The sequence below is a fragment of the Sycon ciliatum genome, chromosome 8, assembly GCF_964019385.1.
Source record: "Sycon ciliatum chromosome 8, ocSycCili1.1, whole genome shotgun sequence".
Taxonomy (NCBI): Eukaryota; Metazoa; Porifera; class Calcarea; order Leucosolenida; family Sycettidae; genus Sycon; species Sycon ciliatum.
In genome coordinates, this window is record NC_088650.1 from 26,791,025 (window position 1) to 26,810,965 (window position 19,941).

General features: G+C 46.3%; 1 protein-coding gene across 2 annotated transcripts in view; it reads right to left on the minus strand.

The window, feature by feature from the left end:
• Positions 1-7,699: 7,699 nt before the first annotated feature.
• LOC135822529 (uncharacterized) overlaps positions 7,700-19,941 on the minus strand; it is a 12,294-nt gene continuing 52 nt past the window's right edge. Inside the window, exons 1-12 of one of the 2 annotated variants that reach the window (XM_065335318.1) lie at positions 19,502-19,941; positions 16,774-16,971; positions 16,348-16,426; positions 15,630-15,782; positions 15,073-15,121; positions 14,335-14,520; positions 13,974-14,057; positions 13,628-13,803; positions 12,208-12,294; positions 10,650-10,782; positions 9,368-9,508; positions 7,700-9,075 (exon numbers count right to left, since the gene is read on the minus strand). The exon at positions 19,502-19,941 is cut by the window's right edge and continues 52 nt beyond it. In XM_065335318.1, coding sequence (XP_065191390.1) covers positions 8,261-9,075; positions 9,368-9,508; positions 10,650-10,782; positions 12,208-12,294; positions 13,628-13,803; positions 13,974-14,057; positions 14,335-14,520; positions 15,073-15,121; positions 15,630-15,782; positions 16,348-16,426; positions 16,774-16,934 — 2,064 coding nt within the window. In that variant the 5' untranslated portion in view covers positions 16,935-16,971; positions 19,502-19,941 and the 3' untranslated portion in view covers positions 7,700-8,260. The remainder of the gene's footprint in view (positions 9,076-9,367; positions 9,509-10,649; positions 10,783-12,207; positions 12,295-13,627; positions 13,804-13,973; positions 14,058-14,334; positions 14,521-15,072; positions 15,122-15,629; positions 15,783-16,347; positions 16,427-16,773; positions 16,972-19,501) is intronic. The other variant, XM_065335317.1, reaches the window with a different exon arrangement.

The following is a 19,941-nucleotide window of genomic DNA, read 5'->3' on the forward strand; positions in this document are numbered from 1 at the left end:
TATCCACGCAAACACACATCCAGTCATAATAAGGCACTTGTCATAAGTATCCGAACGTTTTCGGTCCCTTCTCATCAAGGATTATACAGGGAATGGCTCAAGCTGGAAAGACTAAAACTTATATAGCGTAAAGATAATTAGATAACAACACTCGTGACAAGGTGGAAAATTATCAAGTTTAGCACGACACAACACTCGAAGGAAGATAATAATAGTGACAACAACATAGTGAGCATATATAAGTTTTAGTCTTTCCAGCTTGAGCCTTATTATGACTGGATGTGTGTTTGCGTGGATATTTGCGACCCATAACTTACCTTCGTTTTAAAGTATTATCCGCCTCCGACCTCTTTTAAAAAATTATTATTATTATTTCTCCTTTATTCACTTCTTTCGAAGGCGATAAGCCAGACCCACCGGGAAATATTTCCATGGGTGGGACAGCAAAAAAGAAAGTGAAAAAACAAAAACAAAAATAAATAAATAAATAAAACCTAAAAACCAAAGGGACAAGAACTAGTTGAAGGAAGAGGAAGAAAGGAAAGAAACTCAATCCGAACTCCAACATCAAAACAATAATAAAGAATTTGCAGCGACAGGCAAAATACATCAACCAATGAAGGGAGTAGTAACAAAGGAAATATCAGTCTTTATCAGTCGTTATTCAAGTCTCTTAGTTATTGAACATGCAAACGCAGCAGAGGTGCATCTACATGTTAAGGATAGTTCTCAGTATTTTAATCGAACCTTGTATAGCCTCCTGTTGCACAATAGCCAGGTCTCCTCCCTGCACAGTCCGAAGGCATTGAGGAGTCTCCCCCACCAAGCCTCCCAGGGCACCGACAACCACAGGGACCACGTCAACCTGGTTGAGGGACCAAATCCTCGAAATCTCCCGCTTCAAATCATAATATTTCGAGCGCTTTTCAGCCATTTTCTTATTGATGTTGTTCTCACCAGGAACGCTGATGTCTATAATGTAGGCGATGCGCTCCTTGTCATCAACAAGGAGCAGATCGGGCCTGTTTGCTGATAGTTTCAGGTCAGTTGGGACCGAATACTCCCAATAGAGGCGATACTGATCACTCTTGACCAATGCCTTGAGCTGGTGGTCGAATCGTGAAGCACCAGTAGGTAGATCTCGTGCTTTACACATTTCGAAGTGCACATACTTTACTATCCGGTTATGTCGTTCAATGTAACTGGTCCGAGCAAGAACTGGGCAGGCACTGACAATGTGGTCAATTGTTTCTAAGCTGCCCTTGCAAAGCCTGCAATTGGCATCAGTTCGAGCAATTGACTTCATTATGGCGTATTGGTAATTTTTCGTTTTGAGGGATTGGTCTTGTGCTGCCATAATCATGCCTTCAGTTGAAGGTTTCAGTGTCCTTGATTTCAACCACATGAAGGTAAGCTCCTTATCTAGGCGATTCTCCTCCAATCGGCTCCAATATCTCCCATGCAGCGGCATAGTGGAAAGTGTTTTGGATTTTCGCTCAGCGCACGCTTGTTTAATGGTATGCTTATTGGGTAAAGCTGGTCCAGCTGCTGGCAGATCCAAACTCGACAGGAACTTAGCAGCCTTTGCAGTTATTGAGTGGCTTTTTGTTGTAGGTTTTTGTTGATGATACTGATAAAGCAGGCTTATTCTGTCTATTGGGCTGGTACTCATGTAGCGGGCCAGGCCACACATGCTCCGGCCGTGCATATCCTCACAAGAGACCAAGCCCCGGCCTCCATCTCCCCTCTTCATGTAGAGCCTGTTGACTGAGGCTTTGGGGTGGTGAAATCCAGACGCAGTCAAGGCTGATCTTGTCACTCGATCTGTGGTCTTGATTTCAGCCTCGGTCCAATTTACGATTCCATAACTATATGTCATAACCGGCAGAGCATACGTATTGATGGCCTTGATCATGTTTCGCGCATTCAATCCACTGTTAAGAAGCAAATACAATCTCTTTTTGTATTCTGCAGTGAGTTGCGTCTTGAGCTGCGGGTGAGGTATCATGGCTGCTTGCACTACTCCAAGGTACTTGTATGTTTCATTGAGTCGTAGCGACTCTGCAATGGTCTCATCGCCAACCTGGATAGAGCATCCTTCATCTGGTTTTCCTCTCCTGACGTGCAGCACGGCACACTTAGCCGGGTTGAGATTCATGCCGATGTCATCACCAACGCCACACACGGTAGACACGAGGGTAGTCACATCCTTTGTAGTTTTCCCATAGAGTTTAATGTCGTCCATGTACCAAGAGTGATTGATAGACAACTCGGCGTCTCTGCAGCTGACTCTGTATCCCAAAGGCAATCGGTTGAGCTCAAAACTGATTGGGTTTAGCGCCAGGCAAAACAGTAACGGGGATAATGTGTCACCTTGAAATATGCCTCTTCTTATTGAAATGTTGCCGGTAGTGACCCTGCATCTTCCCTGGTCGCATATGTGCATTGTCGTTCTCCAGTTCTGCATGCTACGAGCAATAGTTGTGACCAAAGACGGGTGGAATCGATACATCGTCAAAGCATGTAGAATCCATTCATGCGACACACTATCAAATGCCTTTTTGAAGTCCAGGTATGCCATGACCAGATTTCGCCCTTTCGTATGGGCATCCTCCAGAATCATCTTATCCACCATCAGGTGCTCCTTGCAACCAAGACCAGCTGCTGCACAACCGCGCTGCTCCGTTGCAAGTATTTCATGTTGATTGATGTGCTGCCACATAATCTTCGATATGGCGGCGGTAAAGAGCTTGTACTGTATCGGAAGACACGTAATTGGTCTATAATCTGTGGGCATTGCCGAAGGTGGAGAAGTCTTAGGAAGGAGAGTAGTAGCGCCAGACGTCAACCATCCCGGAATGTCACTGTGGCCATCTATCACCCTCTGGAAGGCTCTCCGAAGGTAAGAGTGCAGGCTTGTCAGCCTCTTCCACCAGTACCCATGCAACTTGTCATGGCCCGGAGCCCTCCACAAGGCTAGTTTGCGCAGGCAGTCAGCCAGGATGTCCTGGGTGATAACTGCGCTACTCTGCACAGGGACGTGTTCTTCATAATATTCTGCTTGCCTTACATACCACTCACCAGCGGTGAACGGCGCAGGTGTAGACAGAAGATCACTCCAGAATTCGGTGGCTTCACCCGCCTCTGGAAATTGCGGCGTCTCCAATCGATTTGAAGCACCACTAACAGAGTGTGCAGGCTCCCGAAGCGTCCGGTAGAAAGCACGCTCATTCATTTGGAACATTTTGTTGGCTTTTTTGGCCTTTTCATTTTCTCGATATCGACGCATCCTGGCTGCTAGCGCAAGAAGTCGATCTTTCTTTCCCTGTAGCTTCATTTCCAACTCGTCTGTGTTTCCGACTTCAACTTCATATCTCCTCCAGAAGTCATGATGTTTCTCCGATGGATATCGTAGCATGCTGCAGTGGCGGATCCAGGACTTGGCCGAAGAGGGGGCCCAAGGTATCCGCCGCCCCCCCCCCCCAAAACAAAACAACAAAAATTAATACAACAACAACAAAGTCCTGAAGTTGTGAAGAGCTGTTGTATTTTAGGGTCCGGCGGATTCTGCCGGCAGAAAAATTGGCAGAATTCGGTACTTTTTCTGGTTTCATGCATGTTTGGTATGTGGATAAAAAAATGGAGCAGAATTCGAGGAATTGCCCGCCATAAGGTTTGTATGGTTCTGCCAATTTCACTGCTTTTCGAGCAGAATATGCCACCTTTTCGAGCAGAATCCGCCGGTCCCTAGTTTTATTCCATTCTCACGACATTTTCAAACTGCACTGGAACATTTCCACTCGATCGACAGCGGCCGCGACGGACCTTTGGACGGCTCTTCAACGCGAGCTCTCTTATCTACCGCCAGTACCGGTCCACTGAAGAACGACCTGATGTCAGACGCTTTCCTCTTCATCGCATATCTGAAGGTAACCCGTTGGCTACAAGCGAAGTAGAGAGCTAGCTAGAGAGCGTTTAGTTTCTGACAAGTGGAAAAGAAAAAAGGAAGGACGAAGTCGACAGCACCGTGCACCATACAGGACTTCAGCCCAACGCGATCACTGCGCTATGCATAATAAAAAAAAGTACCAGGCCCTGCATTTTTGGCACGTTTTTCACATGTTTGAAGTGCGGCCGTGTCTACAGGTCGCAGTGCGTACAGTAGTTGTACACAGCGCGCTGACTACAATGCTAGTGCGTGACCCCGGACACGTATAAAAATACCCAGCACGCGTGACCCACTTGATACGCCAAGTCATTTCGAGCGCTCATTCTACAGTCTACTGTTATCCTAGACCAAGGTCGAAATTTTCAAAGGGGGGGCCCAGGCCCCCTGGGCCCCCCCCTGGATCCGCCACTGTGCTGGTGAGTCGGGAAACATCCGAGCGGAGTTGATCGATTTCCTTTGTCAATCGGATCTGCCACTGCGGCGGATGGTCCTTGTCACTTCCGTTTTGCTTGGCATTGCCAGTCGGATGATTCTGACTGCCTTGGATAGTCGATATGCAAACGCAAGCACCAGCATACACGAGGCAATTGATCTCATGGAGCGACGCCTCACCATCAGGAAATAGCCGGCGACACACAAGCCTGAGCTGAGAGTTGACCATGGCGGTAACACTGTATAATAATTTATTTTGTACATGCTTTTTTGTTGGATTAGGGAGGCATTGTCGCTGTGCCATGTCGGCCACGACCTCTGCACGATACCTCTTCTCTAACTCCTCCGTTACATCACTAATCTCCTTGGGCAGCAGCTCATCTTCCAGGTTGTGCTGCTCAGCATCAGTGTTGGTGGCGTTTTCTACAGTCGGTAGATTGGGTTCAACACCACACGCCACATCATCACTGTCATCACTAGTACTAGGTAACTCACATGTACACGTACCGTGGGGTGAACTGCTTCCACATGCACAAGCGCACACAGCCTGGCCATGCGGTGTCATGTCAGCAGCAGTAGTCGCACCACCACCAGCAGCAGCAGCAACTGTACTAGCTGTAGTACTAGTAGCACTAGTACTAGTAGTAGTAGTACTAGTAGCACCAGCACCACCGCAGCACCCCACCAGGCCACGGTCGCCTAGCGCTCCAGTCACCATGGCTTCCTCACATAGCACATCCCGAGACGCCTCTGGACTGGTCTCCGTCCTTGCTGGTTCTTCTGCCGTGCACTGCTGACGAATGGCCTCGACATCGGCGGAGGAGAGTCGTCCGCTCTTCCGAATTTCTCGCAACTGGTTGGCCAAATTTACCTCGCTTACCTGTCTCTCCAGGCCCCTGCCACACCAAGCATCGTGCATCCGTCGCATGTACCCACGAGACTGGACACCTCCAGGCGTCGCAATTGCGTAGCACTCAGCCAACACTCTCACTTCCTCCTCCGACCAGCGCTTTCTCCGGGCCCCCTGGCCCCCATTTCCATCCATTATTGAAATAAGTATTACAATGAACAAAACGTTCAATTTTCTGAGCGGACGAGCCATTGAGCAACGCTAAGGAAGCTCTGCTCATCAGAGCTCAGAAAGTGCAACCGTTCACATCGTTAGGAAAAATATTATATTATTATTATTATTGACTGGTTTGAGGGAAAGAGACAAACGGGAAAAGTCCGAAGAAAAAATTGACTGTCACCACCAGGACTCGAACCAGGGACCCTCGCTTGTAGCCAGCGATGCTCTAACCACTGAGCTATGGTGTAGTCGTCATCCCAGCAGAGGCCGTTCAACATTTTCTTCAGACTTCGTAACATTATTATTCCACAATCACGATGACATAGTGCCAATAAGCATGTGATGCGGGCGATTTTAACTGAGAAAAAGAAGGAGAAAAAAAGAGAAAGGAAAACAAAACAAAAGAAGTACTATAGGAACCTGGAGAGAGCAGTATGAAGATTAGGCTAGCAATGGAAAACAACGAACTCAATTCAATTCGACTTAGGCGCGGGCAGAATGGAACAAAATGCAGCGAAGGTGTCACGAGACTTTACCTCCTGCGGAAGCCGAGACCAATGAGAATAGGACTTGAACAGAGGGGATTTTAAAAGGATCGATGATCTGGCAAGTGGGAAACGGAGAGAACATCTAGTACGCGAGCTATTATTGAACCAGCTTAAATGCGCAAGTGCATGAGGAGGAGCAAGTTGAAGCTTAATACGGTGAATGAATTTGCATGCCGAGTAGGGAAAGCGTTCTGAGAGAGGGGAAGAGGAAGCCAAAATGTATAGCGTCTGAGAGGAGGTCAGAGGGGTCATGCGAAATATTAATCGAAGTAATTTACGGTGGGTGACTTCTAACCGATGCATAAGAGCGGAGGATAGACCGGAGGACCAAACGAGAGAGCAGTAATCAAACAAAGGAAGAACATAAGAGTGATAAATTTGTATTCGACAACCATGTTGTAGATGGGAGATGTGAGGAGAAATGCAGCCTATCGTGGAGCAAACTCGCTTTTCAATATAGGTTACGTGCGAATCCCAGGACAAGTGTTCATCAAGAAATATACCAAGGTGTTTGTGATTTTTAACAATGTTGATAGCAATGGGATCATCAGGGAAAGTAAAAAGCCGAGTCGTAAAGAGGGTCAGGTCACTGGAGGGTCGTGGGGGGATACAAAGGATTGCCGTTTTCGACACATTGGGGCGGAGTTTCCACTTCGACATCCAGCGCACAACTTGATTAATGTGATACTGTAGCGAGTCGCAGGCTTGTAATAATCCTGGCTTGGTTATATGGAGCGCTGTATCGTCCGCGTAGAGTGAGGTATGATCCAAACCTGCCAAATCATTAACGTATACGATGAACAATAGAGGCCCCAAGATAGAGCCCTGGGGCACTCCAGAGTGGACTGTTAGAGGGGCGGACATGATTGTAGATCTACGCGTAGTCTACGAATATTTACACCATGATGATCGATGGCCACACGAACAAGTAACACTTCTTGTTGTGACTGCATGCAACAAGACTTAGTATAATAGTAAGACCCCTACTTCCTAGCCGGCTGTTGAGTGTAGTACTCATACCGGTTAGCCTGTACTGGCTGTAGCCAGTGTAGGCTAGCATAGCCATAGGCCTAGCGCATCGACCACAGTGACAGACATCGACAGTCCATAGCCTGGCATAAAAAGTATGGTTGAGTATGCATGGCATAGGCGCTAGGCATAGCCAGCTACTGTACTAGACCTAGTACTAAAAAAAGGTTTTTTTAGTGTAATATTTAAAATAATAGTGCTGTACGTACCCTAGATCTAGGCCCTTGCGCAATTGCCCGCATAGTCCAGGATGGTGCCCTACATACCCTCTGTACATACCCTCTGTATTGACTGCAGTGCATAGCTGAGTACTAAGTTAGCACCGGTACATACTCTCAATCTTCAAGATCAATCATCTCCCCTGCATAGTCCAACACCTTCATAACCAATGTCTGTCTGTGTCTTGCAACCAATGTCTTGCAGTTGCAACTGCAGTGCATGTGGAAGACCGTGGTTGTTAAGATGTTGGAGAGATGATTAATTGGCTGCCGTTGAGCCTCCGACTATTGAAGAAAGTCTTCGAAGATCAAACTTTCCCTTCTGGCAAACAGGCCCGGCCGCATGCGACGTAATCGATCCTGTCCTTTATAAAATTAATGTACACTGATACGGTCACGCACGGAATCACATTGTTCAGAGCACAGCCAACTCTGTCACTGGCGGGCGTTGGAAGTTGCTCAGAAGGTGCTCGAAAATTCAGAATACTGAGCGTGATGGTGGTGACTCTGAAGATGATAGGAAAGCACTGGCTGGCGTCAGCAGTGTTAAGAAAATGTGTGACTAGCACACAAGGATCTATATACCTTTAAACAAAGTATGCATTCCGTATTGATCACTGACTTTTTAAATAAATTAGAATGACAATGTCACTCGCAAGAATCAACGTAATATTATTATAAAATTATTACGATGGAGTCGACAGGTTTACACCACTTTGAGTTTGTAGTCAGCAGGTACCTACTGATTGACATAGCATTAGCATCAGCATAGAGCCTACTACTGTAAGAAAATCCTCCAGTGGTACATCAAAGAATCTATCAAGTTGATATGGATCATCAAGTGACCGCCAGGAGCAGGGATTGCGGATCAAGGAAAGCACCAATACAAAGACAAGGCTGCATCACAGCCACAGGTGGTGGTCCAGATTCTGTTATAAGTATGTCATTGGCAGATGTCACAAAGTGAAGTCACTGTCCCAGTAAGCTGACTTGCTATCCGTGCACACGGCTAGAGTCAATCTCCACTGCTTGTCGAACTCTCCAGTGCTGCCTTTTCCTCCTTTCGCAGCGCGCAAGCAAGGTGCGGGAGATGCAGCCCACACTCCAGGGCATGGCAAAAGCAATCAAACGCCGAGTTCCATTTTCTGCTGACCAGGTCGACCAAGTGCCTCATCTTGTTCTGCGCAGTACCCCCGCTGGCACCGCTCAACATAGAATCATCATCGGAGTGGTGAGCAAACAGCTGGCATCGGAGCAGCTGAGGAACCAGAACATCAAAACTCGATCTATGGGTGTGATTCATCAGAGCCACCAGCGTTTTTACCAATGCCGTTTTGCGAGCTTTGCTCATCATCGTACTGCGTGCTTCCTTGGAATGGTCAGCAGGACACTGTGGTGGGGGTGGCAGCGGCTTCGGCAGCTCAGCAGCAGCGAGTTGGGAGCGGTCGAGCCCACTCTTCGCCTTGAGCAGCTCTGCTGGATCGATCACGAAGTACACATATACTTTCTTGGTAATCCAGGTACCGTGGCACTCCAGTGCAGCTTCGAATGGAAAAGCGACATGGTCCGATGCCACTGGCGATTTCTTCTGCAAAATAACCGGTCTGACATTATCTGGACACTGGAGACCCTCATCTAGCTTTTCAGCAGCATCCGGCGTTAGCGTCCAGTCAAGTTCCCGTTCATCGTGCTCATCAGTGGCAGATACAAGTGTCATGTGGACGTACCGTTCAAACGGCGCCAGCTGCAGGGTCTTGTGCAGCCGCGACTCACTCACTGGATGATAATCAGCAGACGCTCGGGTTCCCTTGCTCTCAAAGCCAGGCGGTTCTGGATAGAAGATACCAATAGAACATGAGACAGGAATTGAACAACTCCCGTTACTAGCAACACTGGACAAGTCCAATGCCTGTTATCAACTTATCATACGTTACGGCTAAACTGTGTAAAAAAAATAGTAATAAAAAATAAACACCGCCCATATGCCCACTGCTCATATGCCCTGTCCCGACTATGTACTACAGCAGGGAGTCGGGTCACCAAACTTCACAAGCCCATCACAATAAAATTGAACCTGAACGAAAGTCACACAGGACGCCCTCACAATGAGCCACAGACGTACTGAGGATTATTTGAAGACGGACTTCAGTTGCAGTTTCTGGGTTGGCGACGGGCATTGCCAGGACTTGAACACGAACTTCTCGACTCTGCAGCAGAAGTCCCACGGCCATTGCAGTAACAGGAGCAGCGGAGATTGCCCACACTGTGATTGGGAAACGGATAGACAAATACACAAGGACGAATGGTCCTCTGAAGCAAGAACTAATAGCAAAGGCATGAACTCCAAGCTTATTTCATCATCATCATCATCATCTGCATTGCCGAAAAAAATAATAATAGTAAAATAATAAATAAATAAATAAAAATAAACGGCATTTATATGCAGCTGTGTAAGCAGTAGATGCACAGTGTGACTGAAGCTTATTTAGCCTTGGGTAAATACTAAAAGGCTCACACAGTGTTGTAGTGGTAGTGTTGCAACCCCTTCAAGTGCTACCATGGAACTACACGTTCATCACCAACTACGCATATCACGAGTGATATGTGTCAAGAGCCACTCAGCCCCCCCCCCCCCCCCCTCCCTCTCCGAGCATGTGCACTCTTTCTACTGCATATACGAAGTCAACAGTACTGGCATGCGACTCTGCAAGTGTACGTCGGCCTGGATTTCATTTGCTACGGCTGTCAGTTGCTAAACATGACCAGATTGAAGTTGTGCTGCTACCCGCATAAGATAGAGAAGTATTCATACCTATGGCCCACTGTCTTCTTGCTGGAGAGAGCCTATCGTCTAGTGCACCGAGTGCCTTTGCTAGAATGCTGATTGTGCCCTACCTGGGCAGGTCGATCGCTCTCCAAGTGCCAGACTAAAAATATAATTTCACCTGACTCGATTTCAGCTTAACATTATTAACGTGTATAGTGTCAGAAACGAGGTCTGGGGATGATGAGAGAAGAGCACGTCCCGAATGCATTGTGCTGCTACCCGGGACTTGGTGTGCAGCCAGACTCATTGACGACGTGGCTCATAAAACGCGGTGCCGTGGGCTTCATAGCCACACTCCATAGTTAGGTCTCGTCAGCAATGCTCAGAGTGACCGGCCGAACTGATGACAATGAACCTGAAGGCTAGTGAACGCAAAGAGTTTTTTTTAAGTCAGCTGAAAGCGACCAATTCAGAGCGCTCTAACTGCGAGAAACGGAGCCAGCTCTGCACTACAGTTTATCACCTAATTATTTCGTTTTAGAGAGCTTTGTTTGAAGCTGTATGGATGTGCGGCGAATTGAGAACGAAGATTGCGTCTGATTGCAAAAGTTCCTCCAGAAGTTCTGTAGTTACTTACAGAAGTAGCTGAAGTGGTCCACTTGAAATGAGATTGTTTTCTTGTCGTAATCCACACAAATATTGCCGGACTCGGTTATGTCCAGAAATTCTGGCAACTGGTCTTCGTCCTTATCGCTCACGAAGAGATGCACCTGAGGCATAGTGCATGTGCACACACAAGAGAGTGATTGGGGAGTGATGAAAGCAAGAAGCTGAAAACCAGATAGAAAGGCAGCATTTTGACATACTAGTTTTCTTACTGTATGTCCGCACCTTTAAAGCCATGGAGGTATACTCGATTATAAAGCCAGTCTCAGTTATAAAGCCATGGGCTTCATAAATGAAATGACATTTGATGTATGTATTTGGTAAAAAAAGAAGGAATAAGTACTACGGTATACTAACAAACTTACAGCCCAGCAGGAAGAGTGAACAAGTGGATTTAGACTGAAATTTCTGTGTGGACTTTGACTTTATGGCATGGCGTAGTGGGTGAGTCATTTTGCATCTAAAATAGCTAGGAAAGCACCGGTGTTTCGAATATAAGGCCCATTTGCCTAAAGCTAAAATCTATAAAATTGATTAGGCTTCCATCTGCAGCCAATATCATGCTGAGCCAAACTCCAAAATATTGCTCTTCAATGAGTTGATGGTATGCGGGCGTAGTTTGCAGGGGTGTTTCGTAGCTGCAGTAAATGCTCTGTTGATGACTTCGCTAGTGCAGTATTTTCATACAGAACCATTGGTCCCGGCAGTAGGTACACGATGGAAGAGGAAGCTATCTCCTTACTTAGGCCGCGTTCGAATTGTCTTCATCAACTGTTCAAATAAATTTTATAAAGAGATTAGTTGAGGTGTCCCATTAGAACGGTTTCTATCATTTTGAGTTTTTCAGTGGAATTATCATGGCGATGATGACGTCCGATCAGATCAACCATCTCCACGTACTACGTGACGTAGCTATTCCAAACTCTTCGAAACTAATCCACCTCTCCCATCGGGTGAGGTTGTGGAGTTTCGAGGAGTTTCGAGGAGCTTCGTTTTTCTGAAGAGATAAGGCCACCTCTTCAGAAAAATGAAACTCCTCGAAAAGTCAAAGAGTGACAATTCGAACGTGCCCTAAAGCGATTAGAATTGTACCCATTACCAGAGAATGGCTAGGATTGAGCAATCCCGGCCTCTACATAAACCATACATGAGAGTGAGCAACCGCCTTTCAACTGCAAGACCTAACAGAGAACTGTAACTCCAGTGTTTTCCTCACCTCCATTCACCTCCCACTCGCCTTACGCTCAGACCTGTTTGCGTGTATAGACCTACTGGCTGCCAAGCAATTGTGAAAGCATGCAGTTGCTCTGTGTGTATCAACATACGGTAATAATTATTATGACTCTTGTCTGCACTTCGCATTGGAGCATGCACACTTGCTCCTGAGGAGCATACGACTGCTCCTCTCTCTCTCCTTTACTGTTTACAAGATAACAGTATGAAGAAGGCAGCCCTTTTGCAATCCCAGGCGGGATTATCGTGCCCATTCGTCTCACCTTTTCGAACTTGTTTGAATTCTTTATTCTCACCTTATCACCGGGCTTGAGTTTGGCATCCTGTACTTCCACTCTCACGGGACGCTTGAACGTTAGGCCGTGCTCGCCAAACCACAGAGCCTAGACAAGTGAAGCGGTCAAATGACAACATGTAATCATCCAATTTGATTGAATCAAAAAGTAAAGAGGAAGAAGGAAAACAATTGATCCGTATTGCCATCCACGATGTTTGCAAACACATTATCCATTATCCAAAGGCAATGCAGTGGTGCCTCATGTGTGAATCTGTCCCAGAATGAGGAAAATTCAAAAAGGACACCAGAGACACGAAAAATGGATGAATAGGAAATTTTCATCAGTTTGATCGCATAAAAAATTCCAAGTTCCTGTTTTGCAACTCCACTGCACTCCACCAGGTGCTGCAGCAGTCCTTCAAGTATCATAATTGAGCCGTCAGATGCGAAAACAGACCTTATGGGAAAAAAATCATATTTGTGTTAGTGATACTATCTGAAAGCCAGGAGCATCAGGAGTCGTATGCAAAAAACTAGAGTTGATTTGGACCAAGGGAAGTAAAGTTATAGCCTCTACAATAGGAGACCGTTTCAAATTGCATCTCAATTTTGGGTGCAATACCAACAATTGTTTCACCTACTTTGTAGAATATTTCCTGTTTCCTTTGACCGATTTCAACAAACGTGGGCTTTCTGGAAAGCTCTGGCGACGAGCAACCCGTTGGGCCCAAATCCGATAGCAAATAAAGCACAGCACCAGCGCAACAAGCTGCAGACATCGCTTCAGCGCTGGACTTGCGCCGTCACACGAAAATCGTTCGCCATTTCCATCTCCATTATCCCAGGACGCCCATTTTTTTTCGTGAAGATGCACTGAGAGCTTCCAAGACGTCTGAGCCTGTTGCCGAGATCGTAGGTCGCTTGAAAAGGGGGAAACCCCGGGACTGGATTGTTTGATTTGCACGTAGAACTGCAAAGTGCCGTGACGTATCTTGCAGGCTTCGCAGCTGGGGAACGCAGCATCGTGCCGCGATCGCGCTTGCTGCATTGGATTCCTTGGAGTTTTCTCTACGATTTACATACTTGGATTGTCCCGAAAGACCGATATTTGACTGAAATACGAAGGTTTGTAGCTTGGTTGTCCAGGCGCACCAGTGCGTAAACTCGCCAACTTTCAAGTGCATTTTTCTGCACTGTGCAGTGTTTCCCATAAGGTCGGTTTTCGCATCTGACGGCTCAATTATAGTCTAGTCAGACCGATATTGGAGGGGGGGGGGGGGGGGGGGGGGGTGAGGGGAGGTAGCTACTTATTTTTTGCAATGCGGGTGCTTGGCATAATTTAAGCAACAGGCAGAGTATGAAAAGATGGAAGAGAGGACACATATTACACTACAGAGGGAGAGGTTGGCCAAGGGAAACATGAGCCGACGGTTCCCAACCTTTCCTAGATACACATCGCCATCAGGTGTCTTGTGGTGCTCCTCGATCGGAGCCTCCATGACGGAGACCTTGTGGACAGTATCCAGTGCATCGCGCGGGATAGACACACTAACGGCGCCATCACATTCCCGAAATGTTCCACCACCGGGTCCGATGTCGTACTTCTTGGGCCACTCTGAACCAAGAGGAACGGAAACAGAGCTAACAAAATCAAACGTCGTCCATGGAAAAGCAGGATATGCAGCCTAGGAATGTCATGGAAACAAATTTGTAACTCAAAGTGGCCAAATATCCACACAACCCATATACCTGCCTCCAATATACAGATTTAGCAGTTCACATTACCTTCTTCAGCATCATCGGGCGGCATTGGCTCCTCCAAGTCCGGGAATAATTCCTCAAATGCTATATCCGGTTCCGGGAACTCATCTACAATTAGAGGAAAGCAATCAAAGCAGTTTAGAACGGCACACAGCCTTACCAAAAGTATACCCCACAGCTCAATGGCACACAAGCTGATAACCGTCACAGAGATCTAACAGTGTTTGATAAGCATCAAGACCTATACTATCCCTGTCACATCACAACCTGATGATGGTGAAACTTGTAACCTTTACCTCATCACCGCGGAATGCATAGAGTTGGCTGTTCGTTTAACTTCCTTAGTTCAATGTAACCATGCTTTGTATTCTGACTGCCGGCTCACCATAGTCCACACCGATAGGTGAGGACGGCTGTGACGCATCCACAGCTGCTCCAACGTCTTTAGCAGCACCAGCACTACCGATGGACAGCGAGCCAGAATGCGACAGGCTTACACTGCCGCCACTGCTGTCAAGGTCGTCCATTGTTTCCGACATTGTGCCAGGTACTATGCCACCCGATAGGGACCCTGGAACATGGATAAATCATGTCAACATGCCACATTATAACCAAGACGTGTTGAAGATATGATTCGTCTTGACTTAGAACTCCTATCACCACCAGAAGACAAGCGTTTCGAAATAAGACAAACAATTATAATAATTAGTATCCATTACCCCAGAAAATATTCCAACAAAAAATTGTTCTGCCAACTGCAGTCCAGTGGTCGCTTTAGAACCGGATCTCCTTAGTCATGGACTCATGGTTTACGCGGCTAGAAGTGTCAACACTAAAAGTATATAACTTGAATCGCAGGTAACCATGGTAACTGCATGCACCAACTTTGCTTTATACTGGTACTGCACATAGATGCACTTCAAATTCTTCCCAAGCGCCCAAAGCCGGGTTTAAAGAACATACCCAGAGGATTGGGCGCTTGTCGGTAGCTCAAACAGAAAACAAAACGTGCTCTGCTTTTGTTCCGCAGATGATTACGCTATCACTGGGAGGTATTTCCTCTCTTGAATCTGCCCCCAACTTCATACAATCTACTCCTCATCATGCTGTATCTGTAGCATACCTGATGTGATCTCCTTCAAGGTTTTCCCTCCAAGAATCCTGAGCGGAATCTGCATAGTAGAGAACAAATGCACGTTGCAAGCTCAATTCTCCCACACTAAGCTGCTGGAAATGTTCCAGGCACGTGAAACTGCAATAATTGATATCACGATTGTTGGATAGCCATGTGTGCATTGGTGTCCATTGCTTAACATAATTACGATGAATAGAGTGAAAGTAGTGGAGGCCGGAATGAGCGGGCATAATTGCACGGAGTTGCAGAGAGGGCTACACATGATAAAACGAATGACAACTGACATCACAAAGTCAAAATACAGTAGCATGAATCAGTCACTATACCACAGTACGAGTATTTCATATCCAAGTTGCGCAAGGCTATGTGTACACATGGCTGAGTGTGTGGATCCGGGGGCCATTAAACTTGCGTACACGCATTCAATAAACAACATGAAATTTGCATGGTCACCCCACAGTCAGTGTCTCGAAGACAGCCGGCGCAGTAAGCCAGTAAGCCCAGACGCCCCAAGAATGAAAGTAGAACTACATACTGTGATATACCTCCTTCTGGTGAGACTCCAGGCAGCGGAGAAACGGGTCGACGTGCTTGTCCTGGCAGTGGCGAAGCACTGTGGTCACGAGCTGTTCGTTGACCGCTCTGCATGGTGTCGGGTCGTCACGGTGGCTGTCTAAAACACTGTACAGCATTGCCAACTATATACACATACACACATACATGTACATGCACACACACACAGGACGCAGGGGTGCTATACCATATGTGACGGGCATATGATCAACAGCCTCTAAACTAAAATTTGGCACATGCACTGTGTGATCATCACACACAATAAGCCAAGTGCTAGTGTGAAGAGAGGATACCGGTACTTCGCTGTACGTACATGTACTTTGTTGGCAGAAACTCAGCACTCCGGAAGGAACCACAGACAGTGATCAAATTTGCAAACTGCTCATAAAACCTGACAATGTGATATCACTGGGTGTGTATGCTTTATATTGACAGGTAAGCTGATGAATGTGCTGCCACTGCCTACACAACCATCCCAAAGGATAACACGCATCGTTTTCTGACGTCTTCAGACGGCTGAACTCTTTGCTCTACGTTTGGCCTGGAGCCACCCCCTTGGCCGGCACAGGCATCATTGCCTTAGGGTTATCGGCATATTCTTACAAAAATTTAGCACATGCAAGGGTTCATACACGGAACTTGTTACATTCCAAGACTGTTACAAACCCTGAGCAAATCATTCGTCTGTACCTCATCTGGTGGGAAAAGCTTCTTCTCTTTGATAAGATCCAGCAGAGGAGTGGTAATCTCCAGTTTGGCCTCCAGGTACCTGATGAGAACGACGGGATGGAAGAAGTCATTGGTAAGAAAAAAGTCAGCTAGCAAGCGGCACTGATGAGAGCAGTAGACTGTGCACCCATGACAAAGCATCGCTTCTCTAGAGAGCAAAACATCTCAGCGGAACAAGATACAAACTTCAGTAGTTGTAGCAACATTCATCGAATCTTCCTTATTCTTGTGCAAAAGTTCCGGTCTGGTTTAAAAATCTGGCGTTGGAATTTGTTTCATTGCTATCGTTTTCGGCCTCATTTTCTTTGCGCTGCGCTGATGAGTCCACATAGAAAAAAACAGTTCTGAGAGTACAAGAAAAAATATATTTCGTGTACTGGTACGTACTTCATATTCCTGTAGATCAGCCTCTGTAAGTGGCTAAACTTCATTTCCAGAGCACTGGGCTTCCTTTTAGGCTGTTCTTCCAATGTCACCGCTGCTGTTGCTGCTGCTGCAGAGTCGACGACATCCATTGGCTGATGGGCTTCATGGCCCTCACTTGCCATTGGTGCAGGTGATGTCGGAGTGATTAGTTAAAATTATCTGCATGTGACAAAACAATAGAGACCCAACTGAGTAGACGTAGGTTATATTGGAAAGACTTGAACGTACTGTTGGTCTAAAAATTACACATACATACTCATTCTTCCAAGTTGCTTCACGTTATGATCTTCCATTTGAAAGCCCTATTTCAATATTGTGGCCAGCTGTCTTTGATGGTACGGTACGGGACAGGTACGGGATAGCGCCAGGCATGCCGATGGCACAAACACACAAACGCACACGGAATTAAAGCTGTGTGGACCCTGGCTAGCGCCAGACGTTACTGAAGTAACGTCTTTTGCATAGCTACGGGAATAAAACCACCACACTACTATGTGTGGTAGTACAGTACACATGCACTATACGTGTGGAGTCAACTGTCCACCCCACAATGCAATGCAGTTTGATCCTGAAGCTGTCTCAGCGGCTATTAAACTGAACGATTTAGGTCAACTAAGTGCACCCCACTCGACTATACATGCACTACCCTCTGCAGCACCTGTAGCTCCTCTAGCGTATTTGTTGGTCGAAAAAGTACTGTAAGACATGTATATATAACGAGGAAGCAAATCTAACGTTTTAACGGATGACATTTCTTCGTTATAATAAGATCCGTTGAGGCCGTACTGCTTCATGTATGCTGTGTGTGGATATGGCAGAATAGTGCGAGATCGTTAACATATCTTCTCGTTAACCTATGAATTTTGGACAATCGTTAAATTTGCGACTCGTTATAATAACATGTCTTACAGTATACTGTAAAAGCCATTATTCTAACGAGGCGCATATCAGGGTTCTAGCCAGGTCAATATAGTAGGGGGGCGGGCATGGGAAAAAGTTACCTCATGACCCATTTTTTTCCATTGTCCAAAATTGTCTTGCCATGCAAAATGCAACATACAGGGTGAACCCCGACTTCACCCCTCACAAATGTGCCTTTATGAACCCTCTAGTAGTGACTATCGACTGTATTTTCGTTGAATGGCGTGAAAAAACACAAAAATCGGAAAATTAGTAGGGGGGGGCGGCACTTTTTCACAGGGGGGCGCGCAAATGGAGTAGGGGGGCGCTGCGCCCCCCCCCCCCCCCTACCCCCCTTTGGCTAGAACCCTGGCTTATATAACCATTTCCCAAAATTGACTAGTTTACGTGTACCAAAGGTAACGATTCTCACTCATTCTCAACGCTCAATAGGACAGTATATGTATCGATTTCCGTATAACGATTTCTATTTTAACGACAGATTTCTCCTCGTTACTGTAAAAGCAGAAATTTTCGGTGGTGTAATATTTTCGGTATTCTCCAAAATCGGCGGTTCGGCGGAGGGAAATTTTCGGTAAACCCGCGTTCCAGGTAAGTGTACTAGTACTATACCGATATTTTCGGTGCGTTTTATTTTCGGTAAAAATTTCGGCACCGAAGTTACCGAAAATAAAACACCACCGAAAATTTCTGCTTTTACAGTAACTCGTTAGAGTTAGCACTTCGTTATATGGCTTTTACAGTAGTTAGTTTATCCGCATTGCAACCAGCTATATGTACAATCGCGTTTAGAAACCCAATAAGCTTAGGAAGTTTCACTCATACCGGGCCATCGAGATGCCTGACTGTACAGTAAAGTGAAGTTCACACATCCGTGTTACCACCGGCTATAGAAGTTATGCGATTACATCATCAGTTATGCAATTACATCATCAGTTATGCAATTACATCATCAGTTATGCAATTACATCATCAGTTATGTGATAACATCATCATTAATTTTGAGATGCTTCGGCGAATTCGACTCGCGGCTCAGCAGTCAGCACTGCGCTTGCACTCACGCTGCATATTTAGCACCCATTCCGGCGAAACACTGCTGACTCACGCTCGTATACACGTGTCAAAATCCCGATGAAATCATTCGCATAGCCTCTAAACAATTGTGTTGAGAAACACAACCAGCTGAACTTAACTGATTTTTAATATAATAATGTTCGCGGGATCCGCGTCGGCATCGCTTGAATGTTCAGAACGCACACAAACTAGCCTTCGCATCCGCTGATTGCACCCAGTATTCATGGTAAATGCAGCGTGTAACGGCCAGAGTGAGGGAGAAAATCCAACAAAGGGTGTGGCAGGAGCAAACGTTTGCTAGCTGCATTCAACATTACCCTCACTCCGAGTAGTCAGTGCCTTGTTGACCGAGGGTGCCGATGGCTGTTCAGCGCAAATAAAGTGGTTGTGTTGGCTGCACCACAACACCATGCATGTTGGCATGGTACACACTCCCTGCCACGGCTGAACATGGGTCTCGGACTGGGGACCTGATTCGGACGTAAGGCCACAACCACTCGACCGAAGAACTTTTTGGGTTGGTTAGCGAGCAACGTCGAATCACAACGCTCTTTGTCCAAAGTAGTAATAAAAGTACTGCTATTCTCGTGCGATGTGCTAAAACTTCCGATCAAATCAATAATCTCTCAATGAGAAAATAGTGACTACTACTATTAATTTTATAGTGTGCCAAGTTTGGCAGTGGCGGAATTACCTACAAATAGACGCTCATGGATTATTCTCATTCATTTCCTTCCCCGTCTCACCGTTCCAAGACAGGAGTCGAGATGTAGTCATGGACAGCAGCAGTAGCTGCTATGCCAGTGTTGCCCTTAGCTTGGCAGTAAGCTGCTCACTGACCTCCCGGTACGAACACACTGATTCCGTGTGACCAATGTCTATTGCCTTCGGCTTCTTCCACAGAATTCGGATGGCTTCAAATATCCACTTCAAGTAAAGGTAACACTGCACAAACAAGCCTTGTTCTCTGGAAACAACACTGATCGATGCGTAATAATAGTTCTACAAAACAATAAAACAAACGCCCTCTAGCTCTATCTCTAGACTCTACTCGCCGGGACTCTCCACTACAGTTGTAGTCTAGATCCTCCAAGAATTACTTATTATTATCAAGAGTTATTACTTGAACAAGAT